This window comes from Myotis myotis, unplaced genomic scaffold (assembly GCF_014108235.1).
Source record: "Myotis myotis isolate mMyoMyo1 unplaced genomic scaffold, mMyoMyo1.p scaffold_m19_p_6, whole genome shotgun sequence".
Lineage (NCBI taxonomy): Eukaryota > Metazoa > Chordata > Mammalia > Chiroptera > Vespertilionidae > Myotis > Myotis myotis.
In genome coordinates this window covers 61,552,670-61,570,845 of record NW_023416368.1, presented here as the reverse complement: position 1 = coordinate 61,570,845, position 18,176 = coordinate 61,552,670, and the positions used below count along the sequence as shown (strand labels likewise).

Here is an 18,176-nt window from a genome sequence, read left to right as displayed (position 1 = left end):
ATATTTACTGGATGATCTAAAGACTTTTCAGCTTTTAGTGGACCTAGAAAAGGCTAACGTTTAATCAGCTCTGCCATTTTTTGCCTCCATGATCCAAGAGATGTGATGATGATTAAGTGCTCCATAAATATGCTCGAAGAATATTGTGGCTCACTTTGATAGGAAAACCATAACAATGTCTTAGAATTCTGAACAAATTCAAGCCACTTTCGGAAAGTAAGTCTCCTTTAAAGACACAATTCTTGGCTTGAACATCTGGTCATTGGACATTGGGAGACATGAAGAATTGACATGCTCATCGAAAGCTAAGCATTATGAGATTTAAGATATAGCTTGTAGCCTGGCTGGCCTGGCTCAGTGGTTGAGCATTGACTTATGAAGTAGGAGGTCACGGTTCGATTCCCAGTCAGAGCACATGCCCCAGTTGCAGGCTCTGTCCCCAGTGTGGAGCATGCAGGAGGCAGCGGATCAATGATTCTCTCTCATCATTGATGTTTCTATCTCTCTCTCCCTCTCCCTTCCTCTCTGATATCAATAAACATATATATTTAAAAATGATGCTTGTACATAGTAGCATTCTAAGTAGGATACTTATTTGGAGTGTCTCCTGAAAGCCCAAGGAAGATACATAAACAGAATGTTCACACTTTTGCTGGTTCTGCTCTTTCCTCATCTAAGCCTTCATGAGAAGTTACTATGATCGGTTTTTATTGGAGAGGAAAGAATTAGATCTAGTTTACAAATTATTCTGTATAGTGGCATTAACTGGTAGTGGCCTGCTGTGACAGTGAAGTTATTGAAGATATGAATAGCACTATCAACAAATTTGAACTAATTGACATTTATAGAATGCTACACCCAACAATAGAAAATGCATTCTTTTCAAGTGCACATGCAACATTCATGTGGTTAGATCATATGGCGGGTTATTCACAATATCTCAATAAAGATAATAAAAATAAAGAATTAAAACCAAACATGGCATATTTTTACTAATATGGTATTAAATATAAATATATATAACAGGACATATCTGAAAAATAAAAAAGAAATTGGAAATTTTAAAACATATGATATCAAAATATGTTTTAAATATGTAAAATAATCTTGCAAAAAGAAAATAAACTTAGAGCTCTTACTCTACCCAATTTCAAGGCTAACCCTAATGCTCTAGTGTAGGACTGGCATACATTGACAATTGGCTCAACTGAACAGAACAGAGAAAGTCTAGAAATAGACACAATAATATATAGCCAATTGATTTGCAATCAAAGGGCCAAGTTCATACAGTAAACAAAGAAAAGCAACACATGTTACTATATCACAATTAGATATCTGTGTGGGGGGCAGGGAAGTCAGCCCTGGGTGTTTCAATTCTTGGAAAAGAAGTGGTGTGTGTGTGTGTGTGTTTTGGCACTGAAACTGGTAGCATATAAACCTGGTACAATTGGTGATCCTTGTGATCATCACACTAGCAGAGCCTTTATGAAAAGAAAGTTACCATTTTATATAATAAAATCATCCATTTTTTTTTATTGATAAAAAAAAAAAAAGACAGAAAGAAAAAGAAAGCTATCACAGAATTACATGGAGCCAAGAGACGGAAAGACAGATGATTTGGCACTAACCCCATGAGCTTTTTCTAATCCTGGAGCTGTGACTTAGAAAAGGCAATAAATTCTCCTTTTCCTCAGTTTGAATTCTATTTTTTGTTTGGAACTTAAAAAAAATCTTGATTAAAACAGAAGTATATCAGATTCCATTTTTTCTTTGGCAGTAAACAAAATCAATCTAGAATATATGTTATAATCCATCTGTGTAATATGTTCTTTTTGATGCAAGACTTGAGGGTGGTATTAATTTTTTTCTGCTTTATAAGTAAACAGTTTTTAAAAGCTTCTTCTAAAATGATATAAGATAGACTATACTATGCCATACCATTATGTTATACCAATTTTAAATTGAAACTTTTACTTCTAGGGAAGAAAAAAATCAGTGCTAACGTGAAAGTGCCCACCTGATTAAACTACAAAGGAACCAGCAATGCCAAGAAATGAAAACCCATTATCTAAAGTGGTTGGGATGGAGAATGAATAGGAATATGGTGGTGGGTATTACTTTCAAACCAAGTTATTCTCCCCAGTGGCCAAGTGAAATTCCTAGGTTTAGAAAAATCCAATTCTACAATAGTCTGAGAATGTCAGTAGATGGCAAACTGATACAGAGATTACTCAGCAATTTAAAGGGGAAGACTGGGTGAAAAGGGTGAAAGGATTAAGAAGTACAAATTGGTAGTTGCAAAATAGTCATGGGGAGGTAAAGTACGGAATAGGAAATACGGTCAATAATACGGTGTCAGATGGGTACCTGAATTATCAGGGGGATCGAAACACTATGCGGTACTCCTGAAACTAATATAAAATAATACTGAATGTCAACTGTAATTGAAAAAAGAAATTGAAGTAGATATAATCATCAAGAAAATATTTATTTAAAAGCATGTAATGATTGTCCCAACCATCTATCTTAAACACATTTTCAAAATAGACGAATGTAGGACATGGAGCATATCAAACTAGTCACACTGACCATAATCAAAATTCACAACTTTTAGAACTAACATATAATAAGTAAGTAGAATTACTGGTGTTATCTTTGAAGTAAATTTTAAAAGAAAAAAACTAAGCTAAAATTATAATATTTTAAAATAACAATACTCTTCAGTTCATTATATCTTGTCCTTGTAATAATCTGAAATATATATATATATATATAATTATATATATATAATTTTTTTTTTAGAGAGAGAGAGAGAGGAAGGGAGAGGGAAAGAGAGAAAGAAACGTCAATTGGCTGTGTGAACCGACTGAGGTACATCGGCCAGGGCCAGAAATTTCTTTTGTTTGGGTTCTAAAGCAGGCATACAGGTCTATGTCAGATAATAAGGAAAACATTTTAATAGAGTTCAATTTAATAGCTGTATTTGTTTTAAAAGCTTATTATTATTAAATACTTTGCTATTTTCTCGACATGCATTATTATATTTAATTCTTACAATATCCCCATGTTATATATTTCATTAAGGTCATAGCAAAGATGAGGAAAATAAGAATTACTAGAGTCAAATAAATACCTTGTCACAAGCTAAACAGTATATGTGGGATTTGGGCTTTCTCATTTCAGATCTTATAGACAAGTCAAAATAGCCAAAATTTTTTGAAACAAAAAAGTAAAAAGAGATCACTAAATTTAGGAACTACAGAAATAAAGATATACCGAATTAAAGAAAACCCAGCTTTCAAATTTCTGTTACTGGTTTCAGCTTAGTTTTAATGGATAGCTCTCTTGGGAAATGTAATCTGAATACAAGAACTCTTTAAAATATTAAGTGGTGATAATTTTTGCAGCTCCATTAAAAGAAACAAAGCTCAACTTCCACTTTAAGCAATATTTTAAAAAATCTAAATTAATGAATGTCTGGTATAAAAATAAAACTATCAAATTATTGGAAATAATCTCGGAGAATATTTGCACAGCCTTAGATTTGGCAATAGATGTGGCGAAACATAGATCTTCTTAAGACAGCATATCCAGAAGCTATGGGGGAAAAAAGAGACATCTTTAATTGCATTTATTATATTCAACTATATTTATTGTTTTCAAAATGCTCAGTGCTGCTAGTGCTTTTGCCATTGCACTCACTGTAATTTTTTCTGACTCTATTATTTGTCTTTTAAATTTGCTTTAATTTTAGTATTACCAGTATACAAAGAGCTCTTATTGATGAATAATAATAAGACAAATAATTGAAGAAGATAAAAAGCAAAAATTTAAACAGAAAACTCAGAGTTGTCTCACAAACATCAACAAACATGTAAAACTATCTTCAATGTCCCTAGTAGAAAGAGAAACACAAAATAAAACCTTAGTGAGATTCTATGTTCAACTCATTAAACCGGTAAAAATTAAAAGAGTAAAAATATCCCCTGTTGACAGTGCTTAAGAAAAATCAGAGGGAAACTTACTAAAATCATTTTTGGAATGTAATCTATCAATAATCATTAATATAAAAAGACACATACCCTTTGACTCAGCAGCCCCATTATTTTTATCTCACCTCCAGGAAAGAAGAAAACAACACACTGTTAAATAACAAAAATATATACATTTATATAAGGCTGTTTTTTGTAGCATGGAAACACCCAAATGTCTACTAATTGGAGAATGCTGGGTAAATTATGTTATACCCATGCCTTGGACTTATAAAAAGTATAAGTAGTAAGTTGTAATTATATCCACTAATCTGAAGAGATGTTTATAGAATACTGTAAGTATAAAAAGAAAGTTTGAGTGTAATGTGTAGAAAATGGTTCCATTTTAGTTAGAAAAATTTTTAAAAAATGTACATGTGTTATATATCTAAGTAAGACTATCCAAGGGAAAAGCCATTTCTCTGAGTACGGAGAAGGGCTAGGAATGAAAAGATCAGGCTGTTAACAATGGTTACCACAAGGGGATGAGAAAAGAGATGGGTTGAGAAGTGTGAGGTCATTGAATTTTTATTAATAAAACTGTATTTTTTCCCATTAAGATAAGTATGCATTATCTTGTGCAATTTTAAAATACTAGTAAAATACTAGTAGAAAGTTTAAATTTTTGAAGCTGCGGTGATGATATGAGGCCAATTTTGGTGTTGAAAAATCCCCACAGGACCTGAAGGCAGTATGGTGGGTAAAATGTTGTGACTACTGAATGAGTCACACCAGTGGCTCCAGGGGCCTTGCAATTCTGCACTGTGGGTGGGCCTTTGCCAACTGCCAAGCATTAAGATTTGAAAATCGTGGCCCATTGTGTCAGCTCACCTCCAGCTGACTTCAGTATGAGGCTTCCTCAGGGAAGAAGAGAGTTTTGCTATCCTTAAGGAGAGACAGAAGGTGGTGTAAAGAGAGAAACTTGATGGAGCAAAGTTGTGGAGAGTAAGGTCAGGAGATGATGCAATCAGACACTTCTGAGCAGAGGGCCGAGAAAAGGGGAGGGACAGATTTGTTTCAGGAATGCAAGTTAAGATGAGGGCTCTTCTCTTTTAATCTTTCAACGATAACAACGTATGTTGACTAGTGCTTACTTTTTGCCAGACACTGGTCTGAAAGCCTTCTACATTTAATTAATTTAATCTTCTAATAACCTTATGATGTTGGTCCTATTGTTATCTTCATTTTACAAGGAATGAAGTAACTGAGGAACAGAGAAGTTGATAGCCCCTATGGTCTTACAGCAAGCCAGTGATGGAGTGAAATTTAAACCCAGTATGGCAACTTAAGACCTCTCAACGACAGGCTTCTTATACTGCCGGAAGCCAGTTCCAGCATGTCAGCAGGGCTGAATCATCTGGAGTGGCAAGGGCATTTCCCCAAACCTGAAAAGGATGATTGCTTGCTGACAGACAGCTAAGGGCATCTCAATCTACACGTTATTGCCCCCTGTTGGTCAAACACCTGAACAGCCGTAGGCAATTCCCCATTCCAATCTGACAATGGATTCTGTATGAAACCCTACCCTTTGATGTGTATATCTCCACCTTGCCTTAGGACAAATTGTGTTAATAAAAAGCAAGGGGTCCTGAGGCAGAGAACTTAGTTCCTTTAGCTAAGTCTTCTCTGACTCCCTATGATGCCTTTCAAAATTATGTTTCGTCTCTGGACTCTTATTTAATTTACGCACAGCCCCTTCTCCAGATTTCTGAACCCTTCTAGATGCCAGATCAAGACCACTGGCATTATTATACTTCCTAGAATATGCCATGTTACTCGATACTTCAAGCCTAAGAGGTTTTTAGTTTGTATGGAATATACTCTTCTCATCCAATATTCCCATTTTCTTTTCCCAATTTTATTTTATTTTATTTTTTGCTGCCTAACACTCAATATCTGTCATTTTTCATAATACCTTAAGCAATACTTTCATTATCTGCATCAGCATATTATAGTATTAGGTCAAACCATATGAAACTGCCAATTTTCAGCATAGTATCTAAAAACTGGAATGAAATCTTCTTTTCTTGTAGGCTTTATATTTATTAAGGTTCCTTAACTTCCTTATATCCTATACCAAACCAGTTTTCCTGGGAGGATTTTGTAGACATTGGCCTCACAAGTATATCAGTATTTGTTCCTTGAAATGGCTTATCACACCTGATTTGATGACCACTATTCTCAGATAAGACACTCTAGGTACAGCTTTGGTTTTACAATGTAACCAATTAAAACTTGGTAAGAAGGAGGACAGTTTCTTACTGAAATAACTACCACAATGTTCCTTTGTTTTGCACTCCAAAGATTTCACAACTAGCAATGAATGATGACAGTAAGGATGGGTGAAAGGTATGGCTTTGTTCTGGAACGAAGGGCAACTGCAATTATGAAAGAGGATATTGGGAAAAAAAGCACAGGGGTATTCTCAGGCAGATCAATTTTAGTAACAAACACACGGATTTAAAGATCTGGAAATAGATTCCATTAAAAATATTCCATGCCTACATATGACTTGGAAAGTCTTCAGGACCTACTCCTAAGGGCTGCCCAAACACCCCAAAAGTACATCTATCTCAGTTTGAAGACTGTGAACCTAACTTTCTAAAATTACTTTAATGATATCTCTTTAGTTTCACTTGCTAAAGCCCTTTTAATAATGTGATCTCTTTAAATGGAACGTTAAAAGGGAATATAATCCAGATGTAATTAGCAACAAATTGAATATTTGTTGAAATTGACAGCCTATTTCTAAAATTTATACGGAAATTCAAAGGACCAAGAATAGGTAAAGCAATCTGGAAAACAAAAAGTGGAGGATATGGAAGACTTAAAATACTATTAGCACTCATGAAAAAGAAGTGATGATTAAGATACTGTAGCATGGGCACAAAAATAAAGAAATAGACCAATGGGACAGAAACAATTCCATGCATGTACAGTCATCTGATATATGAGAAAGATAGCATTCTGTTATGGTGAAAGAAAGGAGATTTTAAGGATGGTATAAAATTGTGTCAAAAATTGTATTGACTCCCCCCATCTCATATCACACATATTTCCAGATGAATTGTAGATCTGTATGTGATGTGAAAGATAGAAATATCAAGTTTGCAGAAGAAAACACAAGGGAATAACTTCAATAGCCTTGGTGAAGGCAAAAGATTTTTTAAACATGACACAAAAAGTGCTAACAAAAGGGAAAACAATGATAATTAGGACTACATTAAAGTGAACACTTCTATTCATCAGAAGAAACTCTTGAGGAATTGAAGATTAGATAATAACAAAATTGGATTGATTCCATCTTACTTGAAAAATTGTAGACATAATTCCTCTTCTTATTTCTTCTCTCTGGGCTAATAGCCACTGATAGATGCCTCATGAAACAGAACCTTTACAGTATTCTGAACAGCTTCCCCATCTTCCTACAAAAAATATTTTTGGTTGTCTCTAGGATTTCATTAATTATAAAAACACACACGCCTGATCTACTGTCATTATTAAAGGCGACTTTACGCATGTTTGTCAGCAAATGGATTGTTTTGAACCCTACACACATGTTATCTATAATAATAAAAGCATAATATGCTAATTAGACCAGACGTCCTTCCAAACAAAGCAAAGCTGGGGCTGCGAGGGAAACCCGAGTCCCAGGTGCCAGAAGGAAGCCGATGCTGGCAGCTGGGGGAAGGAAGGCCTACTCTTTTTTTCTTTTTCTTTATTTTTCTTTTTTAATAAATCTTTATTCAGATTATTGCAGTTGTTCCTCTTTTTCCCCACATAGCTCCCCTCTGGTTCCTACCCCACCCCCTACCCTTACCCGCCACTGTCCTCATCCATAGGTGTACGATTTTTGTCCAGTCTCTTCCTGCAACCCCCACACCCACTTCCCCCCAAGAATTGTCAGTCCACTCCCTTTCTTGGCCCTGATCTATTCTATTCACCAGTTTATTCTGTTCTTCAGATTTTTTATTCACTTGATTTTTAGGTTCACTTGTTGATAGATACGTATTTGTTGTCACTTTGTTGTTCATAATTTTTATCTTTACCTTTTTCTTCTTCTTCCTCTTCTTAAAGAATACCCTTCAGCATTTCATATAATACTGGTTTGGTGGTGATGAACTCCTTTAGCTTTTCCTTATCTGTGAAGCTCTTTATCTGACCTTCAATTCTAAATGATAGCTTTCCTGGGTAGAGTAATCTTGGTTGTAGGTTCTTGCTATTCATCACTTTGAATATTTCTTGCCACTCCCTTCCGGCCTGCATAGTTTCTGTTGAGAAATCAACTGACAGTTGTATGGGTACTCCCTTGTAGGTAACTAACTGTTTTTCTCTTGCTGCTTTTAAGATTCTCTCTTTGTCTTTAGCCCTTGGCATTTTAATTATGATGTGTCTTGGTGTGGTCCTCTTTGGATTCCTTTTATTTGGGGTTCTCTGCACTTCCTGGACTTGTAAGTCTATTTCTTTCACCAGGTGGGGGAAGTTTTCTGTCATTATTTCTTCAAATAGATTTTCAATATCTTGCTCTCTCTCTTCTTCTGACACCCCTATAATTCGGATGTTGGTACACTTGAAGCTGTCCCAGAGGCTCCTTAAACTATCTTCATATTTTTGTATTCTTTTTTCCTTTTGCTTTTCCAGTTGGGTGTTTTTTGCTTCTTCATATTTCATATCTTTGACTTGATTCTTGAGATCCTTTAGTCTGCTGTTGGACCTCTGTATATTAATCTTTATTTCAGTCAGTGTATGCTAAATTTCTAATTGGTCCTTTTTCATATCCTTGAGGGTCTCACTATACTATTTCTTGCAGGTTTCTAGAAGATTCTTGAGTAACCTTATAACTGTGGTTTTGAACTCTGTATGCAGTAGTTTGCTTTCCTCCATTTCTTTCATTTGTGACCTGTTTCTTTGTCTCCACATTTTGGCTGCTTCCCTGTGTTGATAGAGTGGCTTTGTGTGCTAGGTGTCCTATAAGACCCTATGGCTCAATCTCCCTAATTACCTGAGGTAGACACTCTTGGTGCACCCCTTTGTGGGCTGTGTGCACAGTTTTATTGTAGTTAAGCCTCGATTGCTGTTGGCATCACTGGGAGGAATTGACTTCCAGGCCAATTGGCTATGAGGACCAGTTGTGTCTACAATGGGAGAACTCCTGTACTGGAGATACCCAGTACAGGGTAGGACTTGCTTCAGTGGGCAAGGACTTGCTTCAGTGGGGCTTTGGCACTCACTGAGTCTGCCCCGCTGAGTGTGTCTCTTATGAATGTGAAGAGCTGTAATCTGGACGGTCTCACTCTGACCATTGGTTACACTGGCTCTTGGATTTCCAAGGATGTGCAAAGTCAGCCACTGCCTGAGGCCACCCAGCAGGAACTACAGAGAGATCTGTAGATTTCTCCTCTTTGTTTGGGGTTTGGAGGTGCCCAGATGAGGTGCAGCTGTGAAGCAATGTAAGCTGCTGACGAGTCTTAGGCCTTCTTTTGGAAGATCTGGGGTTCTCTGACCAGCTGCAGTTTGACAGGTTTTTAGGTGGAGAAAGGCCAGGCCATTCGTATGCAAAAGCCTCTGTGCACAACTTGGGTGGGGTTGTAAATTGGGTGGGACAGGGTCTCAGAATCACCAGGGTGGAGCAAACAGCAATGGCTGCCAGTCAGCCCTGCCCCGCATAGGTCCCGGGTCTCTGTGTCCCGCAGCCCCATGCAGGAACAATGATCGCTGCAAGCACCTCTGTGAGAAAGCTGCCCTCAGGTTCCGGCCCGATGCCAGACAGTCCAGCTTCTCTCCGTATGAGTCTGGGTCCCCAGATTCTCACCCGGAACTGGAGTTCAGAGCAGTCGGGAGCTTGTATCACCCTCCCGATTGAAAAAGACAACAGCGCACCCCGCTGTCAGCCCCTCTTGCGCGCCTCCGCACCTCCGCTCTTCTGCACCTCTGCACCTCCTACATGACTCAACGCTCTTTTCTCTTTCCTCCTAGTTGTAGAATTTCTACTCAGCCAGCCTCCCTGTGGTTCTGGATGATGTTTGTTTTGTCTTTTAGTTGTAGTTTTAATGTGGTTGTGCATGGCAGCAAGTTCAGGTGTTTACCTATGCTGCCATCTTGGTTGTCTCCCTGGACTCAAGAAGGCCTACTCTTGCACAAATTTCATGCATCGGGCCTCTAGTATAAATATATAAAAAGCCAGCGACTGTAACACCGTAACGACCAGAATGACTGGTCTCTATGACGCTCACTGTGGCCAGCAAACTGCCCAGTCAGGGGGTGGGGCCAGCCGACCATCCTCCTGCAACCCCTCCCCCCAGCCGCCCCACCCCTGATTGCCATCCCCTACCCCAATAGGGGGCGAGGCCTCTCCCACCCTGATCAGGGGGCAGGGCAGGTCGGCCAACCTCCCACGGTCCCTCTCCCTGGCCGGCCCAACCCCTGATTGCCATCTCCTACCCCAGTAGAAGGCAAGGCCTGCTGGCCAACCTCCTGCAGCCCTTCACACCACCTGGCCCCACCCCAGATTGGTCCTCCGGCCCCAATCAGGGACAGGGCTGGCTGGCCAACTGCCTCTGACCCCTCCCCCCGGCCAATCCTGCCCCTGATAGGCCTGCAGCCCCTCTCTTCAGCCAGCTCTGCCCAATTGGCCCCTCCCCACACCAATCAGGGGTGGGACTGGCTGGCTAACCTCTCACGGCCCCTCCCCCAGCCACTGATCCCTGACCGACCCCGTCTACCCCATTTGGGGCAGGGATGGCCGGCCCACCACCCACAGCCTCTCCCCACAGCTAGACCAGCCCCCAATCGGCCCCCCCAACTCCAATCAGGTGCAGGTCCGGCCAACCTCTCACCATCTTCTTCTCCCGACACACCTGGCCCCAATCCGCCCCGATCTGGGCCTGGCTGGCCAGACCCCACCCGCGCACAAATTTGTGCACTGGGCCTCTAGTCTCTAATAAATGCGTAATATGCTCATTAGACTGGATGACCCTCTGGATGAAGCCACAGCGGCAGGGGCTGAGGCAGAGGCTGCTGCAGCGGCAGCAGGGGCCGAGTCCTTGCACGATTTTTGTGCAGTGAGCCTCTAGTAAGCCATAAAAGCTGAAGCTCCTTCCCAGCGTGCATTTATAATCCCAAATTACAATCTTGTGCTAGTATTTTATCTCACGTTGTGTCTGAATCAATGCTATCGCTAATGCTTGCAAAGTAAGGATGGAGATTTATTATTCAACAGCACCCCACTCATGGGTGTATGTAATATTTGTTTGATATTACTTGATTGAATGACTATACTGGAAGATCCACAGTTATAGATTGTACGCTAGCAAATACAGTTAGAATTTTTTTTTCGTGTGTGTATAAATAAGTGAAGAACTTTTTTTTACTTATTTGAATTTTCCAAATTTGTACAATGATCCTGTGAGGATCCTAGAGGCCTGGTGCACTTAACAAGGGCAATAAAATAAGAAACTAATGACCTAATATATCAGATACAGACTAATTTTAAATTTAGTTTTGAACCTTGGTACATCTTTAACTTTACCTGACTGGTAAGTACTCTTTTCTTGTATTCTAGCCATATAATTTATGTACTTACACCTAAAAGAAAGAAGTCTGCTTGACATGGCTTTTCAGTCCACATGTTGTTCTCTGGCGACTTATCTGCAGCTCAAACCTTTTTCCAGGATTACTGTTAAAAGACATGCCTCTTTCTGCTTCTAGTTTAGATAGAAGTGTCTTCCTTACCAAGAAGAAATCAAATAACACATACATGGCACAAACTAAGTAAAGTTGAAGTTTTAAAATTCTTTATTATATTAACTTTAGTAATCTTAGTAGATGAATATAAACTAGTTAGTAATCTGGTTTGGTCACTGAAAAAAATGAAACATTTTTGAAATCTCAACTGTGTAGTATGCAGACTAGAACTAATTATGCTTTCATCGCTTTAAGAAAGCAGTATGATTATAAGAACCTTCACTGCTGCTCTATGGCTTCTAAACTACGGAGGAGAGATGAAGTCAAGCTTCTGAGGAAATCCCAAGGCAACTAACTGCAGACAAACAATGTCTGGAAAGCTGCAGGTAGAATTGCATTACATGAAAGCTCAAATCTGCTTCAAAACCTGGGCTACTTAAGTCTAAAATTAAATTCACATTTTCTTACAAGGAAATTAGAAGCATATAAGAAACTATTAACTCTATTTTGATTCCCAACAGTTATTTATAACCTTCTCAGAAAATTTTGTATTAGGCGTAGAAGTTTTGTTTGCTATTCTGTTACTTATGAAGTTACAACCTACTTCAATTATTCAAAAATGAGAGTAGCATTTGTGTATACAGTCACAGTTTAACCGAAAGGTAGTTAACTTGAATTTCTAATTGGGAATGAAGAAAGGTGTTAAATGTTTTAAAAATGTGCAATAATATAAACAATGGTTTGATAACATCTAGCATTAATGCAATATAAAGGTTAACTGTTTTAAGACCAAACTCAACAGACTGACTTTTAAAGAACACAGCTATCTTAATTCATTAAAGTGTGTTTCACTGCTGCTATGATATGTCTGGCACTGATTCCAAACATATCCAGCAATTCGCAAGGTTTCCCACTTCGAGGGACTCCTGACACTGCCAGCTGATGAACAAGGATGTCAGGCTCCCCACACACAGCGGCACATACTGCTTCTCCAATGCCACCTTCCCGGTAGTGATCTTCCACTGTGACAACCCGACCGCCTGTAGCTTTTGCATTGGAGATGATGGTGGCAGCATCCAGGGGTTTAATGGTAAATGGGTCAATGACACGGATGGAAATATCTTGTTCAGAAAGACGGTCAGCAGCTGCTAAGGCTTCATGCAGAGTAACCCCGGCTCCAATTACTGTGACTTTGTCATTGACACTGCGGCGGATGACCTTGGCCTGTCCAATCTCAAAATGTTCTTCTGGGGTGTAAATAACTGCAATTTCTGGTGGGCCAGTCCGAATGAAGCACATGCCTTTGGCATTGGCGGCCAGGCATATAGCGTGCTCTGTCGAGACGGCATCGCTTGGGTAGAACACAGTGCAGTTGGGGATGCTCCGGAACATGGCTAGGTCCTCCAGGGCCATCTGGGAGGGTCCGTCCTCACCAATGGAGAGCCCGCAGTAGGAACCAATCAGGTTGATGTTGGTTTGAGAGATGGCCCCCATGCGGATATGATCAAACGCCCGGGTCAAATAGGCCGCGAAGGTGCTGACAAAAGCGACGGTGCGGTCGCGCGTGGCACAGCCCAGCGCCACGCTCACCATGTTTTGCTCGGCCATGAAGCACTCGATGAAACGCTCGGGGTGCTCCTTCTTGAACATCTCGGAAAAGGTGGCGTTCTTCGTGTCCCCGTCCAGGACAATGACCCTTTTATTGGCATGGCCCAGTTTGGCCAGAGCCAAACCGTAGGCCCTGTCGGTCGCCATCTTGTCCCCCACTTTGTAAGCGGGCAGCGAGGCCATCTTGATGTTCTTGATGCTGATGCGGGGCGAGTCCTCCACGGGCGGCCTGGGCGTCAGGTTCCTGTTGGTCTGGATCTGGCTCTCAATCAGCTTGATGATGGCGTCGGCTCTCTCCTTGGGCATCGGCTTCCCGTGCCAGTTCTCGGAGTCCTCCACGTTCGGGATGCCCCGGCCCTTGAAGGTCTTGGAGACGATGGCCGTGGGCTTGTTCTTCACCCGCGCCGCCTGCCAAAAGGCGTGGCACAGGGCCTCCACGTCGTGGCCGTCCACCAGGTAGGTGGTCCAGCCGAAGGCCTCGCAGCGCTTCTGGTACATGTCGGTGCAGTGCTCCAGGGGCGTGGGCCCGCTCTGCCCCAGGCGGTTCACGTCGAAGACCGCCACCAGGTTGTCCAGACTGTAGTGGGAGGCGAAGGCCAGCGCCTCCCAGATGGAGCCCTCGGAGGACTCGCCGTCGCCCAGGAGGCAGAAGACGCGGTAGCTGGCCTTGTCGAAGTACTTGCCGGTGTAGGCCATGCCGCACGCGGCCCCCAGCCCCTGCCCCAGCGACCCGGTCGCCACGTCCACGAAGGCCAGCCGCGGCGTGGGATGCCCCTCCAGGTCACTGTGGATCTTGCGCAGGCTCAGCAGGTCCGCCTCGCTGATGTCGCCCACCTCCGCCCAGGCGGCGTAGAGGATGGGCGCGGCGTGGCCCTTGGAGAGGACGAACCGGTCGTTGTCCGGGTGTTCGGGCTCCGCCTGCTTGTACCGCATCGTGTGGAAGAAGAGCACCGACATGATCTCGGCGGCGCTGCAGCACGACGTGGGGTGGCCGGAGCTGGAGGCGCACGTGGCCCGGATGGAGTGGATCCGCAGGCGGTTGGCCAGGTCCCGCAGCACCTGCACGGTGTCCGCGTCGGGCTTGGGGTCCTCGGCCACGGAGGCCACGGCGGCGCCGTCCATGGTTCCCGCAGAGCGGACGGCGGCGGCACTGTCCATGGTTCCCGCAGAGTGGACGTTGGCTGCAGCCCCTCGGCCGTTAAGTCAGTCACGTTAAGTCACGTGACGCCCACGTCCTTGCCCCGCCTCCTCGAGGTCAGGAGGTCAGCAACTGCCTGGCCAGGGCTTGCGTGCGTGCGTGCGTGCGTGCGTGCGTGCGTGCCAGACTTTGTCGCGAGAGTGCGTGCGTGCGTGCGTGCGTGCCAGACTTGGTCGTGAGACTGACCACTGGGATGCACCTCCTGCCTCCGAATTCTTCCCCCACGGGACTGTGACTCTGCTGCTTTTTCTGCACGTGACCATCTCCTTCCAGGCCCAATGGAATGAGTTTTAAATATGTGCTTTGTTACTTACATGTTCAGCATTATTAACAATGGCTAAATGTTTTGATACCTTTCCTCATGTTATACATTCAAAAGGGAGTTATATCCATATGTTATAGGAAACTATTCGTGAGGTTGTGGTTCTTTTAAATGCATTGCTTCTGTTTTGGAAACATCACTCTTTACAGCAGAGCATCGATAGACATTATCTAAAGTCGCTTTCAGTCCAGCCAATTATGGAGATACTATGTCAACATAGGCTTTCTTAGAGCAATCAAAGATTCCGACTTCGAGATAAAAGTACAATGACAAATTTGGCCAAAAATTACAAGATCAAATCCAAAACTGCTCAATGTCAGGGTATCTAGAACCGCAGTTTCCCCCAGTATACCCTAAAATACTATTACTGTTACTACAAATAATTTTTAAAACAAAATTAATTTACTGACTTAATTATAAAAGTAAGTTTATGCCATTGAGTTCTTCTAGCGGGCAAGGGTTCTAGCTTGCCATCAAAAAAATGAAACACGACAGGATGTCATCTCCCATGCTTTGATGTTAAACATCGTGATTCCCGAGTAATAATTCTTAACGTTGACTTCACATTAAAATCATGACACTGAAAAAAATAAAAAATAAAAACCAACCAAACAAAAACAATACTGGGTTCCACCCCAGACAAACTGAATTTGAATTTCTAGAAGTAGAGTTGGGAAGCTATATTTTTTAAATGCATGCATTGTTTCTAATGTGTAGTCAAAGTTGAAAATAGTCATCTGCAGATGGACTAGTGGTTCCTAACACTGGTTGTACTTTAGAGCTATCTGGGGAGTTTTTAAAAATCTCATGTCTGGGATGCACTCCGAACCAATTAAATCAGAATTTCTGGGTGATGTGTCTGGGCAGCAGTAATATTAAAAGCTCCCTGGAGGATTTCAGTGTTCACTCAGGTTGTAAACAACTAACTCGGGATTTTGCTACTCTTTATATGTCCCTTACTTTATAACTCAGAAAAAAATATTTTAAATGTTATTTGCCATTTAAACTAGTTTCGTTATTTTCAAGGATGCCTATTCAAATAAATCATAATAGTATGACAATAACAAGATTTTAATACTTGCCAAAGGAATGTTGGAAAGAAAAGTCCTTAAGAGGTCATCTTAAAAAAAAAAAAAAAAAAAAAAAAAGAGAGGTCATCTTGTATTCCTCACTCCCAGTGCCCTTTGCAAATTAATGTTCACTTATACTTTTAGAAAAAGGAGAAGAAAAGAAAAACAAAGTACAGTTGGACTAGGAGTAAAGATAGGAATTAGAGGAAAAAAAACACATTCAGCAAACAACTAGGGACTGACTGGAAAGCAGTTAATATTAACAAAGGTAACTCACTATTATTTTGGCTGTGAAGAGTCCTAATAAATCCAATTAGTAAACATGATAATTTAAAAATGATCTGTGAGATAGTGTTCATATGAAAAAAGACCAGATAAATAGGACCTGCTTTACATTTCTTTTCAAGTTCCCAAATTCTTTTTTTTTTTATTTAAATCTTTATTGTTCAGATTATTACATTTGTTCCTCTTTTTTCCCCCCCCATAACTCCCCTCATCCCAGTTCCCGCCCCACCCTCCGCCCTCACTCCCCACCCACTGTCCTCATCCATAGGTGCACGATTTTTGTCCAGTCTCTTCCCGCATCTCCCAAACCCCTTTCCCCTCCAGGAATAGTCAGTCCATTCCCTTTCTATGTCCCTGATTCTATTATAATCACCAGTTCATTCTGTTCATCAGATTATTTATTCACTTGATTCTTAGATTCACTTGTTGATAGATGCATATTTGTTGTTCATAATTTGTATCTTTACCTTTTTCTTCCTCTTCCTCTTCTTAAAGGATACCTTTCAGCATTTCATATAATCCTGGTTTGGTGGTGATGAACTCCTTTAGCTTTTCCTTATCTCTGAAGCTCTTTATCTGACCTTCAATTCTGAATGATAGCTTTGCTGGATAAAGTAATCTTGGTTGTAGGTTCTTGGTATTCATCACTTTGAATATTTCTTGCCACTCCCTTCTGGCCTGCAAAGTTTCTGTTGAGAAATCAGCTGACAGTCGTATGGGTATTCCCTTGTAGGTAACTGAGTTTCTTTCTCTTGCTGTTTTTAAGATTCTCTCTTTATCTTTTGCTCTTGGCATTTTAATTATGATGTGTCTTGGTGTGGTCCTCTTTGGATTCCTTTTGTTTGGGGTTCTCCTCGCTTCTTGGACCTGTAAGTCCATTTCTTTCACCAGGTGGGGGAAGTTTTCTGTCATTATTTCTTCAAATAGGTTTTCAATATCTTGCTCTCTCTCATCTTCTGGCACCCCTATAATTCTGATGTTGGTACGCTTGAAGCTGTCCCAGAGGCTCCTTACACTATCCTCGCATTTTTGGATTCTTTTTTCATTTTGCTTTTCCGGTTGGGTGTTTTTTGCTTCCTCGCATTTCAAATCATTGACTTGATTCTTGCGCTCCTCTGGTCTGCTGTCGGGAGTCTGTATAATATTCGTTATTTCAGTCCGTGTATGCTTAATTTCTAGTTGGTTCCCCAATATAAGATCGAGGGTCTCCTTAGTTGTCTTGTAGATCTCATTAAGTTTATTGGCGGCTTCTAAACAGTTCTTGAGAGACCTTAAAAGTGTGGTTCTGAACTCTATATCTTCCATTGACAATTTTGTCCTGTTTCTTTGTCTCCACATTTTGTTATGCTTCCTTGGTGCACCCCCTAGTGGTCTTTGTTCGCAGTCTTATAGTTAAATCTTGATTGTTGTAGCTAATTCCAGGGAGGGTTTGACCTCCCGGCCAAGTGGCTATGAGAATCAGCTGTGTCAGCAGTGAGAGAACTTCTGTCCTCTAGGGAGGTGCTAATCTAGCCTTTGCCTGAGGCTATCCGGCAAATGCCTGTGTGCAGGGCTTGGGCGGGGCGGGTCGCACAGGATCAACAGGGTGGGCCGGAGAGAGCAGTTATGGCGGCTCTCAGTCCTGTCCCCAGGGGCTCTGCCTCTCTGAGTCCCAGCACCCGCTGCAAAGCTCAGAGAGAAAGCTGCACTCGCTCTGACCGAAGCCAGACAGTCCCGCTTCTCCCGTTTGAGTCAGGGTCCCTAAAGACTCGCCCGGATCTGGAGCTCAGATTCTGCGACTCCCTCCTGATTGAAAACGCCAACCGCGCCCTCCGCCGCCAGCCCGCTGCACGCACTCCGCACCTCAGAATTTGACTTCAGCACTGCACCTCCTCTGAGTGTCCGTATGCGTTTCTCTTTCCTCCTAGTTGTAGGACTTCCACTCAGCCAGCGTTCCTGTGGTTCTGGGTGATGTCCCTTCCGTTTTTTGGTTTCACTTT

General features: G+C 41.6%; 1 protein-coding gene across 1 annotated transcript; it reads right to left on the bottom strand.

Moving 5' to 3' along the window:
* Positions 1 to 11,887: 11,887 nt before the first annotated feature.
* On the bottom strand, positions 11,888 to 14,444 carry TKTL2 (transketolase like 2). The gene has a single exon (XM_036314650.1). The coding sequence runs from the start codon at positions 14,442 to 14,444 to the stop codon at positions 12,543 to 12,545; it is 1,902 nt and encodes a 633-aa protein (XP_036170543.1). The 3' UTR covers positions 11,888 to 12,542.
* Positions 14,445 to 18,176: the final 3,732 nt, after the last annotated feature.

Excerpts from the sequence above, each read along its gene's own strand:
- TKTL2 (XM_036314650.1), bottom strand. The coding sequence starts at position 14,444 with ATGGACGGCGCCGCCGTGGCCTCCGTGGCCGAGGACCCCAAGCCCGAC.